Source organism: Peromyscus californicus, unplaced genomic scaffold, assembly GCF_007827085.1.
Source record: "Peromyscus californicus insignis strain IS unplaced genomic scaffold, ASM782708v3 Scaffold_5__1_contigs__length_169319896, whole genome shotgun sequence".
Classification (NCBI taxonomy): Eukaryota; Metazoa; Chordata; class Mammalia; order Rodentia; family Cricetidae; genus Peromyscus; species Peromyscus californicus.
In genome coordinates this window covers 104885306-104902663 of record NW_026294573.1, presented here as the reverse complement: position 1 = coordinate 104902663, position 17358 = coordinate 104885306, and the positions used below count along the sequence as shown (strand labels likewise).

Below are 17358 nucleotides of genomic sequence, written 5' to 3'. Positions count from 1 at the left end.
AACAATGGGATTCCAGGTGGAGATGCTGAGTAGGCAATTCGGATATGTAAAAAGACGACTGCATGGGTTCTGGGACTCTTGTGACACAGCCTGTGTCGTACTGTTGTGTTTAGTGTGACCCCCGACACAGAGGCAAGCACCTGGCCCAGAGCTAACACATTTGTTGAGTACAAGATCTTTCTCAAAGTCACACTTCTGGAGACCTCTTCTTCATCTGAGTACTTCCTCCTGTGTCAGAACCCCGAACTCTAACGCATCAATGACACTAACGTGGTGCTGTATTTAGACTATGGATGCAACTATCATGAATGCATCATTTCATCCAAAACTAGAAATCTGAATATCTGAAACAGAAGATTTCATGGAGCCGTTAGATACTAGCTAGAAGGACATGATTACTGGGACAAGTTTTCATAGCTTTCAGTGGCAGCTAGGGTAGGTGACAGTTGGGACATAGTCATTGTCAGAGCTAAGGACATTTTTATAAACTTTGAGGAAAGAATTGTGCCCTGTGATGTCTGTAGATGAGAGGGGAAGACCGTGGACAAAGACAATGTTTTGGGAAAGGAGGATCGTCTCTGTGAATGTGTTGTTTGAGACAGGTCTCACTGTGTAGACCAGGCTGGCCTCAAACTCACAGAGATCCGCCTTCCGTCTCTGCCTTCCAAGTGCTGGGATTAAAGGCATGTGCTACTATACTGGGCAACTAGTTTCTTCTGGGTTGATTGGAGCTAACCATTTGGACTGTTCTTGCATAAATAGGGCTCAGTAACACTGGTGGTGATGGGATTTAAGTAAAGGTTCATAAACCTGAAAATTCTTTTGTGTTGCTTCTCTGCAGTTGCTAACCAGTTGATTTCCCTATTTCTTTTTCATTCCAGCCTTTGGTCTTTTTTTTTTTTTTTTTTTTTTTTTTAAAAGATATATTTATTTATTGTGTATACAGAAGAGGGCGCCAGATCCGATTACAGATGGTTGTGAGCCACCATGTGGTTGCTGGGAATTGAACTCAGGACCTTTGGAAGAGCAGTCAGTGCTCTTAACCTCTGAGCCATCTCTCCAGCCCTGCCTTTGGTCTTTTTAATTAAATCAAGAACATCTCAGAATTTTTCCTTTACCTCCTTATCTTTGGCTGGAGATATGAGGCAGGCAAAGAGTTTGGTATATATATACATATATATATATAAATATACATATCTTTAATGTGTGTTACACCAGACACTTCCCTTCTGATCAAGTCTTTGACTTTGTTCTAGGGTGGGGACAACTGACTTGTCTGAAATGTGAATTGAAATTTCCTTCCTGAGATGAGGGCAGACACTCCACTTTCCTCCATCCCTTCCCTTAATAATGCACAGCAGAGACAAGGAAGACCGACAGCTCATCTAGACAGACAGAATATATTTTGGGGGGTGCACTCCCCACCTGTTCACTAAAGAAAATGGCAATGCTAGTGCTCTTTAAAGGACACAGAGGAGGGGGGCCTAGAGGCTGCCGTCACCCGCAGTGGTCTCCATTAGCAGAACGACATTTCCGAGGGGACCTGGGGACCTAGGGTGGGTTTCTGTATTGAATGGCATAAGCCAATTGAGGACAGTGCCGAGGACAATGTCGGGGTCGGCCTGGTGCTGAGACAGAGCAGAGCTGTCGCGGGCCTGGCCGGAGCTTACTGTCTGAAATGTGGGGAGCAGTTAAGAAGGATGCGATCACTGACTTCTCAGAGGACACAGACTGGGCCTTGGGCCCTCTGACATTCTCCGTCTTAGTTTTCTTGGTGGGGCTTTTGGCTTGAGGCAGACCCTTGTCAACATTTTCTTTACTGGTTTTGGCCGCTTTTCCAGGTGTTGAGACTATGGGTTCCACATGTGTTTTGCCTTTTATCTTGGGGTTAATAGCGTGAAAAAAGGATTTCATCTTAGTTTTCAAGCCAGCCTCTGGAAGGCTGGGGCTAGCATGAGGAGAAGTTGGTATCACCTGCCCCCGTGAAATGTGGTCTTGCCAAGTTTGGCCCCCAAAAGGCTTTCCCTGAGTTGGTGGGTGAGGGAAAGGAAGGCCCCGGGAAGCCTGGGAGGCCACAGGCTGGGGGACTTTAGCAACCTTTGCAGGCTTTGGGCTGACATTTACCTTGGCTTGACTGTCTTGCATATCATGTTCAGGCTCTCTCTCCATGAAGACTTTTGGAGGTGGCTCTGGGAACTCAAGGTCAGGGGCCTCCTGGGGGCTGGGCAGACAGGGATCCTCAAGATGAAAACTCTGCCTCTGCTGTGAGGAGCCTTGGGGTGTCCTGTGCAGAGGCCCTTTTTCTGGCTCCTGATCTCCATCATGGTGTGTTTTTTCCCTGGTCGGGGAAAGCCCAAGATCTGCATCCCTCTCTCCAAGGTCCCCCACTGCCTTGGGTTTCCCTGGCTCTTCACTCTTTTCTGTCAGCGTGGTGACGTGGGCTGAGGACTTGCTCTTGCCTTGAGGCTCAGTGCTAAAGGGTTTCTCTAGGCTGGGCTCATCCCCACTGGTCTCCATCTGAATACAGTACACTTGGGACTCCATCTTATTCCTGAGTTTTGAGGCCTTGGAGCCCCACTGGGCAGAACCATGGGGCACTGTTCTGGAACTAGGTTGGCTTGGCTTGTGGCACACAGGCTGCCCTGCAGTGGCTGACTGTTTTTTAAGGTGGACCCTGTTTGCATCTGGGGCTGGAGGAGAGTCACCTGAGCCTGGCAGTTTCTGGAGCTCGGTGCCTTCTGGGATACCTAGACTCCTGAGAAACTCCTGTATGGATTCACTCTCTGGGCTGGCTAGAGCTAGCTCTTTGTACTCCCTTTCCTTTTCAGAAATTCCAAATTGCATTGCTAGGACCTTTTTTTTCAGGTGGAAATTCAGTTTCGCCAAGATATGTGAGTTTAACGAGCGGGCACTGTCATGAGTCCGGCTGTCTAGAGGCACCTTCTCTGTCCTTCCTTCCATCTGCACGTCAGGCTGGACCTCTCCTGTAGTGTCCGCAGATGCCTCTTTGTCATCTCGAGTACAAGGCTCAAATGGACTTTCAAGTGAGGTCAGTTGAGTCCGAGGATCTGGTGAGCTTTTGACAGGCCTGGACATCATCTCTGTCATTCTAGGTTGGCTAGTGACTGTTGGAGATATGGGCCTCGAGAGAGCCACACAGTAAAGGGCAGGCAGGCCTGACAGGAAGGCCAGATACTTATGCTGTAAAGTTGTCTCCAGCTTCTTAATCATTTCCTTAGACAGAGCGTGGGGCCGCTTACAGTGTTCAACGAGAGTACCTGATGAAGCCTGCTTCTCCTGGTCGAAGGCCCCTGGTTCCAGAGGAACAACTTTGTGATGTAGGTCAGGGTTGCTTTTACTTTCTGCTTGTAGTTCCAGGTGTTGGCCTTGTGGAATCGAAGAGAAGGGAGGCACTGCTGCCAGGGTTCCAGGAATTTTGCGTTCCCAAGAGCTCCAGACTTGGGCCGGGACCTTGCCCTGCTGAATCTGTCCACATTTGGAATCAATATGGTTCTTCAACATTGCCTTTGTCTGGGAAAACAAACGTGGCGTGGAAATTGACCCTTTGTCCACTGCAAGTGCAAACATGTCACCAGACCCATCAGCCTCTGGGTGGCCTGGCGGTGGGATGCTCACATTGGGTAGCGCCCTGCTGCTGCGGGACCGGGACTGTTGGTCGGTAGAGGAGAGCAGCGAGTGAATGGAGCGCTGGATCCTCCGGGGCAGGCCCCAGCGAAGGTGAATCAGCTGCTTCTGGAGGTGGAATTCCAGCAGCCTGCGCACATGCTCTGGGAAGGAGAATTCCCTGGTGGGATATGAGAAGGGCTTCCTTGGCCAGTAAGTTTTTATAGTTTTAGCTTTACTGTGTGGTTCACACAGCGTGTGGCTCCAGGTGTACTGTTTTCTCAGGAAGACAGCTGGCAGGCCCCACTGAAGCTTGACCTGCCTCTCTAGGAGGTGGCATTCCAATGCCTCACACTCAGCCAGAGTCAGAAACGGGACACTGATCTGTACTCTTTCATGCTCATGGGGAGTCTTGGCATTTGGAGAGGCTGGGGAAGACGAAGGGACTGACTTACACGGAGTTTGGGGCAAGAAAGGGAGTGAAAGCTCCCTTGTGGGCTGACGATCCGTGGAAGAGGACTTGGATATGTTCTTGGAGACACCTTGAGAGCTCAAGGAAGTAACATCTAGGGACTCACTGTGAAGAGATGGAAGGCCACAGAATAATTGGCCATGATAGTCACTCTGAAGATTGCTCTCCGCGTCATTAGCTTGTGCCTTGCGGGATGGATAGAAGCCACTTACGTGTTCAAGTTCATGAGAGGACAAGTAGGTGCAGATTTGGTGCCAGGGCTTTCTTTGTTTCAGGTTTATAAAAGACCATTCAGAAACCCAGCAGGTCTGGGTGGGCTGGTCTGTCAAATACAATCTATTGGTCTGGCAGGAAATGGTCCCAGTTCTGTCCATAGTGATCTCAGAACCACTGCTCAGAATGGAAGAGAGCATATTTTTTCTAGATTGACAAAATAATGTCCGGTCTGGCATAAGCTGCCTCAGGGACTCCTCCACACGTCTTGGGAGGCCCCACTTCTGGAAATGTATCCATTTTTTTACATGTAGTTCAAGAATCCTTTGGACTTTAGGGCTGAGTAATGGCACCTGGGAAGGCAGTACTGAGTTCATATGCAAGGACATGGAATGTGTCAAGTTAGTGGTCTTTGGGTTCAGGGGTAGTAAAGACACAGAGGACTTCAAGTGATGGCGGTCTTGGCTCTCCTGGTCAAACTTTGATTTGTTTTGTGTTAGTTTTTCCTCAATCATTAAAACCACAGGCTCCTTGAGCCTTGAAGAAGTCATAGTCTCTGAAATCATGGGCATGTCTGCCAGAGGAAATTTCTGGTCTAGCTGGAGGTGATCAGGCCAGCATTGTCGGACACCGACTGCACTGGTCGACTGTGTTAAGTGTTCTGTCAGGTGTGCTAGTATTGGAGTCCCAGATGCTAGTGGAAGACGTCTGGAGTGCCCTGGGACGAAGCTCCACGTTCTGCTCAAAAGATACTCTGGATATGGGCAACATCTCCAGGCAAGAAGAGCCCGGGGGCAGTCCCGACAAAGCAGGGGAGGTCTGGGTTCTCTCACTCTGCAGCAGCTGCTGGATCTCTAGAGATGCAGCATCACAGATGTGGCAGCAGGGATCGACACACAGGAGCTGCCGCACATGCTCCTCCTTGGGGAGCCAGCTTTGGCTAGGAAGAGAAAAATGGCCGCCGTTAATGATGGAATGATGTCTGCCCCCTTGGAGGAACATGTCTGGGGGACTGCCTGTGCTCTATCCTCCGGTCCCCACAGTTCCAAGCCTACACTGTGACAAATGAGGTCCTTGTGGGAACCATTCAAAGTATGGGATGTTCCTGCTGCTGTACCCAGGGAATCAATGAGATCATTCACACTCTCTAGAAATTAAGTAGAGGATAAGATGATAGGCTGAAGGTGTCCCAGCAACTGCCCCACACCCCCAGACAGACAGGAGGTGATGTCAACGGGGTCCAGCCAGACCCAGGGCTTGCTTGGCCCTTGAAAGGGAGGAGCTGGAACAGGTATGACATGGTGACTTCTTCATGCTAAAGCCACTTTCTTGTCAATGTGGTGTCTAGGTGCAACTCCAGCAATGTCCTTTACAGAGTACGCACTAGTCAGTTCTGAACTGCAGAGATCCTAACAGACAGAACTGGGTATCGGGTGGTTCTTCCCTCCTGAGGTGTGAACCGTCCCTGCCCTGACAAACCCTCTCAGCTGGTGAACTTGCCTCCACGGCATTTCCCCTCCCGTCCGTTAGCCCTTCCCTCACCCCTGGCAACAGAACCAGGCCAAGAAATCATCACAGTTTAGACCGCAAAGGTCAAGAGGTCACCTTTTCATGATAGTAAGCAGCTCCCACGGCTTCTCAGCTTCTTCTTGGGAAAGTCCTCCTGGCTGAGGAATCAGGACACAGTGTTATGTGGCGAATGAGCATTTTTAGGAGCATTCTATAGGAAGGCCTTTAGCTCAGCAAGAGGAATCTGAAGATCTAGACTTGGTGCTCTAAGGCATGTGTTTCTATCTAGCATTACTACTTAAAATTGACTGTCCTTGCCTAATTTCATTTGATGTTTACAACCACGTGAGGATATCATCAGTATCATGCCTATTTTGTGGATGACTGAGTAAGTTGAATTTTGCAGGGTCATAAAACTAGTTCTCGATCAGATGTTCTCTTTCCTGTGACAGAACACCTGATATTAGTAACTTAAGGAAGAGTTTACTGTGGCACTGAGTTCCACTGGGGCAGGAAAGGTTTGGTGACTAGAGGGCCTGTTCGCGAAATTGTGCAAGGGAAGTCCAAGTTATAATGGAGGCCCTAGACTGGTAGACATGCAAAGTTGGACAAGGAGTGCTGTCGGTACCGAGCATAGCCAGGCCGAGAGAGGGCCTACATGTGTAGCAAGCGGCAGGGCCATGGGAGTGGACCTTCGAGAATTAGGGCCCACCTTCCGTTCTGCCTGAACCTGGCTTCAGATGTACCCTGATGTGAACAAGTCATGCTGCAAGCTCATGCTGCCATGAGACAAGCCACCCAGGCACTACGCCTTCCCTGCTCTGATGGACTGACCATCTCCGAAGCTGTGAGCAGAATAAGCCGTTCCTCCTAAGTTCTGCTAGGTGGGTCGTCATCATGACGAGAAGGGGGAGCAGAAAACCCTAAGTTATCTCCGCTGCACAGTGATCTGTATCACTTCCTTAATTGTTTATGCTCAAGGAAATTAGGCAGAACCTTTTTGGAACACTCCCATGTTCTCAGCTCCCACCCACAGCCATCTTCTGGGTAAATCACAAGTTGTGGAACTCGAGTTTCAGAAGTTACAACACCTGGCTCTTGGCAGTGGAACTTGAAGTTGGGTAGAGGCGGCGGGAGCTCTGCCAGGGGCGAGGAGTCGGGAGACGCTGGGCCTTTACCTCTTGATGCCACATCTCTAGCCCTCTGCCTGACTTTTCGGTGACGCTTCAAGAGAAAAACATTACAGTGTGAAGCTGGGACTCCATTCGCTTCTTCATGTCCAAACTGAGAGATCACGTACGTGTCCCTCTACGTTGTATGCCCCCTTACATTGCCTTGCCTAGACCCCGCCCTTTCTTTCCACCTGAACCTTTCCCTTCTCTGCTTATTTCTCCTTCACTTAAGGCTCTCTGTCCTCCTTCCCCATGTCTCTCCTTCTGTAGAGAGGGTGAACAGACTCAAAGATATTTCTGCCAGCCCGAGGGTTGGCTGCTCACTAAGTCCTCCAAATGGAGAAACTCCCCACTCGGGAGGTCTTCCGAGATCCAGTGTGGTCGTTTTTCTATTATCTAACTCTCAACTCAAGACAAACAGGGAGCCTGTTGGCTTTTCAATCGGAGTACATTGCAGGGAGGGCCTGGAATGTAAGGAGTTATTTATAGGTCTTTGTAATCACTTCCTTTCCTTTCTTAGTCCCTGGCACAAAATGGGGGCAATCTAGAGAAGCGCTCAGAATTTAAAAGTTACTTATCTAGGCTTAAAGTAGTTCAAGTTTAATCAGTGTTTTCCTACCCGGCAGCAGCTCTTTTTAGGTTCCAAACTCAATCCCTGGTAACTCCGTCTTATTTGCCAGGCAATTAGAAAAATTATAAAGATGGAGCTATAGGTACATAAAGGATAGCCGATGTCCCACAGAGAACATGCAGAGCTCAACATGACCTAAATCTCCTTAGCACGAGGGGACCAGTCATCTCTGCATCTAGGCATTCAGGGGCCTAAGTGCCCAGTGGCTCACTGGGCACTGTCATGGCTGCCTCACAGAGGAGAGAGTTAGGACACCAGAACGCATCACAAAGCCCTCTGTTCCACAGAGGGTGTTCCAGTGGAATTTCATTCTCTCTCTGTGTGTGTGTGTGGTCATCTGTAAAGGTTATGGAATCTGAGTCCATAGGTGCCATGCTCACTATATCTGTACATAGATGAGATAGATAGATAGAGATCTATCTCCTTTCCTCTACTTCCTCTGTTTCCCATACCAATTTCTTTGTTCAGCTTCCTTATCCACAACTGTACAGTCACTTATCCTCAGAATCTTGAGCTCTTTGGCACACTGGGAACCTTATGAGAAAGACTGGCTGGAAGAGAGAACTCCATTAACTCCATACATGACCTGGAGACACACAGGAGTTTACAGGGTACAGTATGGTTATGGCTTAGAAGTGGAGAGCTTTGATGTTTCGAACAAGGGGTCACCAGAGATCAGAACTACAAGAGGGGCTGGTTATGGCTGATGCAATAAAGCCAAGGTGGCAGTATCTTTAAATGACACCATCCAGGAAAGAAAGACATCTACAGTGTGCGGCTGGAGAGCAACTGTAAACACTGTCCTCCTCCAAGGTACACAAATGTAGCACACTCGTGAAACTCTACCCAAGACTTGAGCTTCCATCCACGTGAAAGCCTCTTCCTGCATGCTTAGGGTGATGAATGCTCCAAAGAGCGGGCTTAGTGGCCATTTCTGTCTGTGGCTACCAATGCCTTGTTGCTTATGGTTGGATGCATGGCTTTTGTCTGGAGATTTTTTTCTCTCTCAAATCTGGATTTAGAAAAATGTCAGTCAAGGCAGCATTTTTCAGTTCATGACCCATCATCACTCCTCCATCCTAACTGAATATTCCTTTGTGGCTACTGTAAGAGGTCTCTGACTCCCTAGAAGTTCCGAACACCTTTGAGAAGCTTATTCCAGTGACAGTGTTTGCAGGCAAAGGACTCACTCTACGAAGAGACGTTTGTCCTGCCAGCACCCAGTCTTCCACCCTGCTGGTGGTGGACACACAATGTGCTCACCCCTAAACTGCAATGTCAGGAGTATAGAGACATTTAGGGTGTCTGTGTGTAGTCTCAATCTCAAGAAACAAACAAACAAACAAATCTAGTTGCAAAGATTAATTCAAATAAAGTAAGAGTTAACAACAGGATAAATAGAATTTTATGTTCATCTTAGACTTGCAACCATCACCCCTATTTCTCAGAAGAGGAACCATAATAAGGGTCCTGGTTGTCAGAGTGGGCTCCTGGACTCCTGGGTACTTAGAATTTGCTTAAAACTGCTGGCTCTGCTTCAGGACTGTTTCTAATAGAACGAGAACTTTCTAACAACTATACGAACTAAGGAATGGGCCACAAAGTTCATCTGGCAGTAGGAAATGCAGGTCTGCTCTTGAAGAGGTGCAGCTGAATGAATAGGTGGAAAGGCAAGAGTGGGAAGATTTGAGCAGGGTTGAGACCTACCGAGGGAAGACTGACATTTCTATTTGAGTCACTAGCACTGATTTTTTTCTTAATGTAGGTATATACAGTACAAAATAGGAACACACACATATGGTATAAAATAGGAACACACACACACACTTTTATACACACACACACACACACACACACACACACACACACACACACACACACACCATACATATGTAACATAGGAAAGGCAGAAGGCACATTTCTTTCCCATCTTTATCTCCTTACACTTAATTTTCTTATTCATGTATCTTTCAAAATTATGCTAACATAATGTTAGTATGGTGGTTTGAATGAGAATGGCCCCATAGCCTCATGTTTTTGAATGTTTGATCCTCAGTTATTGGAACTGTTTGGGAAGGATTAGGAGGTGTGGCCTTGTTGGAGTAGGTGTGTCACTGGGGGTGGGCTTTTAGGTTTTAGAAGTCTATGCCAGGCTCAGTCTCCCACCCTTCTCTCCCTACAACTTGCATGTTAGATGTGAGCTCTCAACTACTTCTCTAGCACCATGTCTGACTGTCTGTTGCCATGCTTCCTATCCTGGTAATCATAGACTTACCCTCTGAAACTGTAAGCAAGCCCCCAGTTAAATGCTTCCTTCTACAAGTTGCCTTGATCATGGTGTTTCATCACAGCAATAGAACAGTGAGCAAGACACATAGGAAGCATAAATAATAAACCTGGTTATATGGTTTTTAAGTCTTTGAAGTTGGTTTGTGGAAAGAATGTGGAAGAGTTTGGAGCCACAGATTAGAGAAGCTTTATAATGATGTACATACAGCTTAATGGGCCATTGCAGAGGGAGAACAAAAGACCAGATGCTGATAGGAACATGGGCAGCAAAGACCATGCTGCAGAGAACAAAGACTTTATTGGGAACCGGACCAGATGTCATTCATTTACATTCTGGCAAAGCATATGGCTATATTAAACCTATGTCCTGAAAGTTTAAGTGAGGCTGAACTTAAAAATAATGGACTAATTTGTTTGACAGAGGAAATTTGAAGACAGCATAGCACCCAGGTTATGTCATGAAATTGCTTACTCTTAGCCAGAACCATGATGAGAGAAAGCAGAAAGATAAGACAAATGTGCAGTTTGGTCAGAAGAGGAGGGTGAACCCAGTTGTGGTAGTTTGAATGAGAATGGCCCCCATAGGCTCTTGTATTTGGTGCTTAGTCACCATGGAGCAGATCTATTGTTTGAGAAGGATTAGAAGGATTAGGATGTGTGGCTTAGTTGAAGTAGGTGTGCTCTTGCTAGAGGAAGTTCGTTAGTGGGGGTGGGCTTTGAGGTTTCAGAAATTCACACCAGGCCAGTCTCCCAGTCTTGCTTTCTCTCTCTCTCTCTCTCTCTCTCTCTCTCTCTCTCTCTCTCTCTCTGCCTGCTATCTCCAAATCAGGATGTAATGCCTTCAGCTATGGTTACAGCACCATACCTGTTTGCTCCCTTTCTTAATGATCATAGTCTAACCCTCTAAAACTGTAAGACTTCTTATTAAGTATAAAATCTTGGCCTTAGCTTAGGTTTGTTCCCAACTAGCTCTTATAACTTAAATTAACCCATTTATATTAATCTACATTCTGTCACATGGCTCATTATCTTTCCTCAATATAGTGTATGTCTGTATTCTTCCTCCATATCTCGCTGGCGAATTCCCCATGCTTTATATTCCAGAGTTTCTATCTCTCTCTCTCTGAAAGTCCTGCCTATCCTCTCCTGCCTAGCTACTGGCCATTCAGATCTTTATTAAGCCAATCAGAATGGCTTTATGTGGGGGAGGTTAAATAGAAACACACCTTCACAGTGTACAAAAAGATTATCCCACAACATTTTCCCCCTTTTGTTTAAATGAAAAGGAAATGTTTTCACTCTAACACAGTATATTATATATACAACAAGAACAATTATTAAGTAAGATTTACAATGTCCAGTCCATTTGTATTTGGCAAATTTGGAGAAAGTATTCTATTATCTTGGTGCTTCCAAAGTTTAACACATAAACCATTTTCTATTATAACCTGTATTGCCAGCCTAAATATCTCTTTAGACCTTAAAATATTTTCTTAGATAAACAACTTAAATTTTTATGTCTCTCAATCTTTATAAACTTTGCATCTCTTTTGTGAGTTTCTTTTCTGAATTTAGTAACAAGGAAAACTGTAATACTATAACTAATTTAGTCTTCACTCTCATCAGAGATCCCAGAAGGATAAAATATTACCTGGGTAAACAGGAAGTGCAAAGCAAACAACTTTCAAATGAAATGACAGAGACAGCTGGCTGCCAGGACAATCACCCAAGGTTCTTCTGTTGGGGAATCCATCTTTGACCTAAAGGCCTTGAATATCTGAAAGACTTTTCTGTGAAGTAGAAGTTTTAAAGGGCTGGACTATCTTGTCTTGGCAAGGTTCAGAAGTCGACTTCCTTTGTGTCCTGCTTGTCCAATTTGGACAGCATGCTGTCAGCAGTTGAGGCAAGGGCAGTTTCTTGCCCAATGGCTAGCTTTGCCACATTGAAAGCAAACTCCATATGGAGGTTCTTTTATGCCCATAATCCTTTTTTGAAGTAAATTGGTGCTGTCAGGAGCAGATGTATCTCACTATCATGAAAAGCCTTAGTTTATTAAAACATCTTAAATGCCATATTCTGTAGATCTGTAAAGTGTTTGAAGACTACCTACCTATCTAAAAATATATGTTTGACCTTGAAAACATAACCTAACATTACTATAAGTTTGATTGTTACAGATAACTAACTACTAACTTGCATTTCTTAATTATCCTAAACAGTTTATAGTAATATCTGTCAAGGACTAGAACTTCACAATACATTTTAAAATGAGCTGCATAGGTATAATACCTTAGACAAGAATAGAAACATATATACAGTATGTTATAACAAAAATAATCTTAAATTTGTATCAATATAAAAAAATCTATACCAATGTAAAATATTTGAGACTAGTAGTTGCTTTTTAGTAGATCCAATAATCTACCCTTCTATCCTATCATTCCTATATTCCCCTTATTTTCACTAGATAGGAGAGAAAGAAGGGTAGAGAAAAGAAAAAGAAAGAAAGAAATCCCTTAATCCAACCTCCTCTGTTTAGTTTCATCTCTGACCATGACCAATAACAATTTGCAACTAACCCCCCCTAAACAATGACAAACATCCATAATCCACTGAATGACCAAACACCATCCACCCCACCTTTCAGGAATATGGGTATCATGTTCTTAAAATTACTTCCTGCTGTCTTGAGGCAACATCATCTCTAGGGGACCCTGAGAAAACTAGGGTAATGGTCAAGTCCTGGGAGAGCAAGCTGTGTCATTTGTTGTTTGGTCTTTGTGGTGGGAAAGTTCAGAGCTTATCTGAAGTCCTGGCTGGATTAGTCTGTGAGGCTGGGCCATCTCAGCTAGCAGCTTTGAAGGTGTTCTGGATGTAGAATTTTGAGGAAATTGTAACAGAGGCATTCTGCCATGGCTTCCCTGCACATCCCCTTCTGCTGTGGGATGTTCTGTGTGTTAAATGTGTTGCTCTGATTGGTTAATAAATAAAATACTGATTGGCCAGTAGCCAGGCAGGAAGTATAGGTGGGACTAACAGAGAGGAGAATTCTGGGAAGTGGAAGGCTGAGGCAGAAAGACAACTGCCAGCTGCCACCATGAGAAGATGTTAAGATATTGGTAAGCCACGAACCACGTGGCAACTTATAGATTAATAGAAATGGGTTAATTTAAGATATAAGAACAGTTAGCAAGAAGCCTGCCATGGCCATACAGTTTGTAAGCAATGTAAGTCTCTGTGTGTTTACTTGGTTGGGTCTGAGCGGCTGCAGGACTGGTGGGTGAGAGAGCTTTGTCCTGACCATGGGCCAGGCAGGAGAACTCCGGCTACACCCTGCATCAAATTCTTCCTTGAGCTGTTTCTGTGAGTCACAGAGGAAAGCAGTAACCAAGACACTGTGTAAGGAAGAGATGCCTCTCTTCCTACCGTGATTGTTAGGTTATTTGAGGAGAGAGTAGATGTCAGACAGAGGCACTGAGGTAAATTGTCCCTCAGGTGAGGGACATATTACAGAAGCTACTAACAACACTGATAGCACAGCTGGGTTCTGAGGAAAGAGCTTTTAGTCCCATCAAAGCAAAGTGTCCATTCTTAAAGGTTTTTGTAGAGAAGTCCTAAACCAAAGGCAAGAGTCTCCCAAACTAGAGAAATAAAAACCACTTAACTACATTTCTATCTCCCACCCCCCTAGTTCTGAAGACTAAACTCAGGGATTCACTGTTTGTTTTGTTTTGTTATCAGCTTGACACATGCTTGGATAATCTGAGAAGAGTAAACTTTGGTTAAGAAAATACCCGTATTATATTGATCTGTTGGCATGTCTGAGGGACATTTTCTTGATTAACGATAGATGTGGGATGGCCCAGTTCACTCTGAGTATGCTCCCTCTGGGCAGGCGGTCTTGGGCTGTGTAAGAAAGCAGGCTGAGGAGCCATGGAGAGCAAGCTGGTAGGGAGTGTTCCTCCATCACCTCTGCTTCAGTTTCTGCCTCCAGATTCTTGCCTCCAGGTTCCTGCCCTGGCTTCCCTCAATGATGGACTGTGATTGGGATGTTGCATTTGGTCATGGTCTTTATCACAGCAGTACAAAGCTAACCAGGACAGGGCCTTAAGCATACCAGGCAAGTTCTCCACACTGAGCTACATTTGCAGCCCTTGGCTTGTCATCTGGCCTTGAACTTGCTATCTAGCTCAGGCTGGATTTGAACTTTTAACTCTGTCTTCTGAGTGATGAGATTATGGGCAAGTGTCACTATGCCCCGATTTAACTCAGTCTTTAATGCTTTATAATATATGTCCATCTGTTTCCATGATAAAATACCATGACCAAAAGCCACTTATGGAAGAAAGAGGTTACTTGGCTTTCAATTCCAGAGGGGGAGTCCATAATGGTAGGGAAAGCATGGCTTGGTTGCAGGAGGAGGAAGGTGGCTGATCACATTTCATATGTACACAGGAAGCAGAAGGGGAGAACAGGAAGTGGGGAAAGGCTGTACATTCTCGAACTCCACTCCCAGTGACGTACTTCCTCCAGTAAAGCTTCATCTCCTAAAGATCCCATTACTTCCCCAAACAGGGTCATCAACTGGGTGCCAAGTCTTCAAATACTTAAGCCTCTGGGGGACATTCTCATTTAAACAGTGTCTTAGTTAGGGCTTCTATTGCTGAGACGAAACACCATGACCAAAAAGCAAGTTGGGGAGGAAAGTGTTTATTTGGCTTACACTTTCAGATCATAGCCCATTATTGGAGGAAGTCAGGACAGGAACTCAAGCAGGGCTGGAACCTGGAGGCAGGAGCTGATGCAGAGGCCATGGAGGAGTGCTGCTGACTGGCTTGCTTTCCATGGCCTTCTCAGTCGGCTTCTTTCCTGAGCCAGGAGCACTAGCCCAGGGATGGCACCACCTACCATGGACAGGGCCCTCCTCCATTGATCACTAATTGAGAAAATGCCTTACAGCTGGATGTCATGGAGGCATTTCCTCAGCTGAGGCTCCTCCTCTCTGATGACTCTAGTTTGTGTCAAGTTGACACACAAAACCGTCCAGTATAAACACATCTTTGAAAAAAGTATTATTATGAGGTCATCTTTCTGATTTAATGGGTAATTTCAACATGCCGTATTTTCTGTTTCCAGAATTTCCAGTTGATCCTATCTCTAACAGAGGTTACTTTTGGCAAGTTTATCAGTGACACTGAAGAAAAAAAAAATCAGTGCGCATAAAGGTAATTCAATAGAAGTTATCCAAGGTGAAATATAAGTGAAAAACAAAACAAAACAAACAAAAAACCAAGACCAAGCATCCAGTAGTTGTGACACATATATAACACCATTAAACGTGCAAGACATCCTAGAAACAGACACACACACACACACACACACACACACACACACACACACACACACACACACACACACAGGGGCGGGGGGGGGGGAACAAAGTTAAGTATTAGAAGAAATAGCCAATAAATTTCCAAAATTAATGAGAAATCAATTAAAAATCAAGAAGCTCCACGATTTTTTTGTGATACTACTAAATAGCGTTATTATTTAATAACCCAAATCTTCAAATGATTTACATGATGGAAGTGAAAGGTGAGCTAAGCTTACAGTGTGATATTTCTACATTGCACATGATTTTCTGTGTTGGAGAGGAAAGTCTGAGTTATAGAAAATATGTGGGAAATTAGGCACTGGTACAACAGTTTTTGAAAATCAGCTGTCAAATGAATGAAGGAAAAAGAGGTTGAGAGCTACCGCTCTGCGGAACAGATTTAGGAGCTGAAGGAATTGCTCAGCTATGCAGAACACTTGCTGCTCTTCTAGAAGATGCAGGTTTGACTCCCAGCACCCACAAGGTGGCTCACAGACATCTGTAGCTCCAGTTCTTGGTAGCCAATACATATTGAAAAGAGGGAGAGCAGATTTAGGGCTGGATGAGACAGGAGGGTAAGGCAGTTACCACCAAGCCTGACAAACCTGGCTGTCAGGACCCCTGTGATAGGAAAGAACCCACTCTTGAAAGCTCTTTCTCTCTCTCTCCTCTCTCTCTCTCTCTCTCTCTCTCTCTCTCTCTCTCTCTCTCTCTCTCTCTCTCTCTCTCACACACACACACACACACACACAATTAATAAATGAAAAAAAGAACAGATCTTGCCAAGATTAGGTCATCTTTGGCCTAGGGACGCTCCCAGTAGGCAGAGGAGGGATATCTGTCATGCCTTTGGAAGGTTTGTTTTTATCTGGATCCATGATAAACTCATGAATCACTTACTGCACTAGCCAGACAGGTGTTCAGCAGGAATCTCGGGTTAGTTACAACTTGACAGGAATATATTGGCACTGAGCAAAGAGATAGAGTCGCCTCCTAACCATCAGCCGAGGGCAGAGGCTGGCATCATTGCTGACATGGATGCTAACAGAATACAGGGGTGTATTGAACACATAGAGATGGAGGAGGGAGTAGAGTAAGAGTAGCTAACTGGTAGACTAGCCCTGTGACCCAGGAGAGGTCAGGAAGGAGTTGAAATGGCCCTGCATCCACCTTCTGCTCTTCCATACCGGGTTTCTTGTATGGAAAGCTTCATTGGCCAAAACTGTGAGCCACACTAAGAGCAGTAGAGAGGACAACTCTATCTTCCTCTCATCTGTCACCTTCACTGCATGGGTAATGAGTTCACTGGAGTGTTCAAAGTAGCTGCAAATCTCTTGGAAGAAAACACAAGAAGAATTTCATAGCTTTGGGGGGAAATGGTGTTTACAGTAAGGTGTAGCTAGGTGTCATGCCTAGTTTATTGTCAACACAAGCTGAAGTCATTTGGGAAGAGCTCTCAATTGAGAAAACACCTCTATGAGAATTGCCTGTAGGAAGTATGTAGTGCATGTTCTTAATTAATGATTGATGTTGGTACGTCCAACCCATCATAGGTGGGGCCACCTCTGGGCAAGTTCCTGCTTCCAGGTTCCTGCCTTGAGTTCTTGTCACAGCTTCCTTGGATGATAGACTGCAAGCTACAAAATAAAATAAATCTTTTCTTTCTCCAAGTTCTCTTGGTCATGGTGTTTTACCACAGCAACAGAGACCCTGTTTAAGATGCTAGGTAAAAATGCTAATTAGAATAAGGTTATGGAGGGAAATTAATTGAGTACCACAAGTCTAACCATGTAAAAATGTGACCTTGATAAAAAGAACAGAAGGAAATACCTCATACTGAACCAGAGTTGCTTGTGTGTGTTTTGACTCATTTTGGTGGGGCTCTCCTATGGTTTGAATAATTCCACCAAAATGCGTGTTGAAATATAGTTCCTATCATGAGATGGGTTCTATTAAGAGATGCGATCACAAAATAAAAAGGAAAAAGAAGGAAGAGGAGGAGGGGGAGCGAGAGAAGCGCACGAGGTATTAAGAGGTGAGGTATTAAGAGGTGACCATTTGGAACTGGACAGCC

The 17358-nt window shown here is 45.3% G+C and overlaps 1 protein-coding gene across 1 annotated transcript; it reads right to left on the bottom strand.

Annotated features, from left to right (window-relative positions):
- Positions 1 to 1551: 1551 nt before the first annotated feature.
- Positions 1552 to 4470, bottom strand: LOC128097033 (protein FAM205A-2-like). The gene has a single exon (XM_052717230.1). The coding sequence runs from the start codon at positions 4468 to 4470 to the stop codon at positions 1552 to 1554; it is 2919 nt and encodes a 972-aa protein (XP_052573190.1).
- Positions 4471 to 17358: the final 12888 nt, after the last annotated feature.

Coding starts and splice junctions, on each gene's coding strand:
- LOC128097033 (XM_052717230.1), bottom strand. CDS start 4,470: ATGGACAGAACTGGGACCATTTCCTGCCAGACCAATAGATTGTATTTG.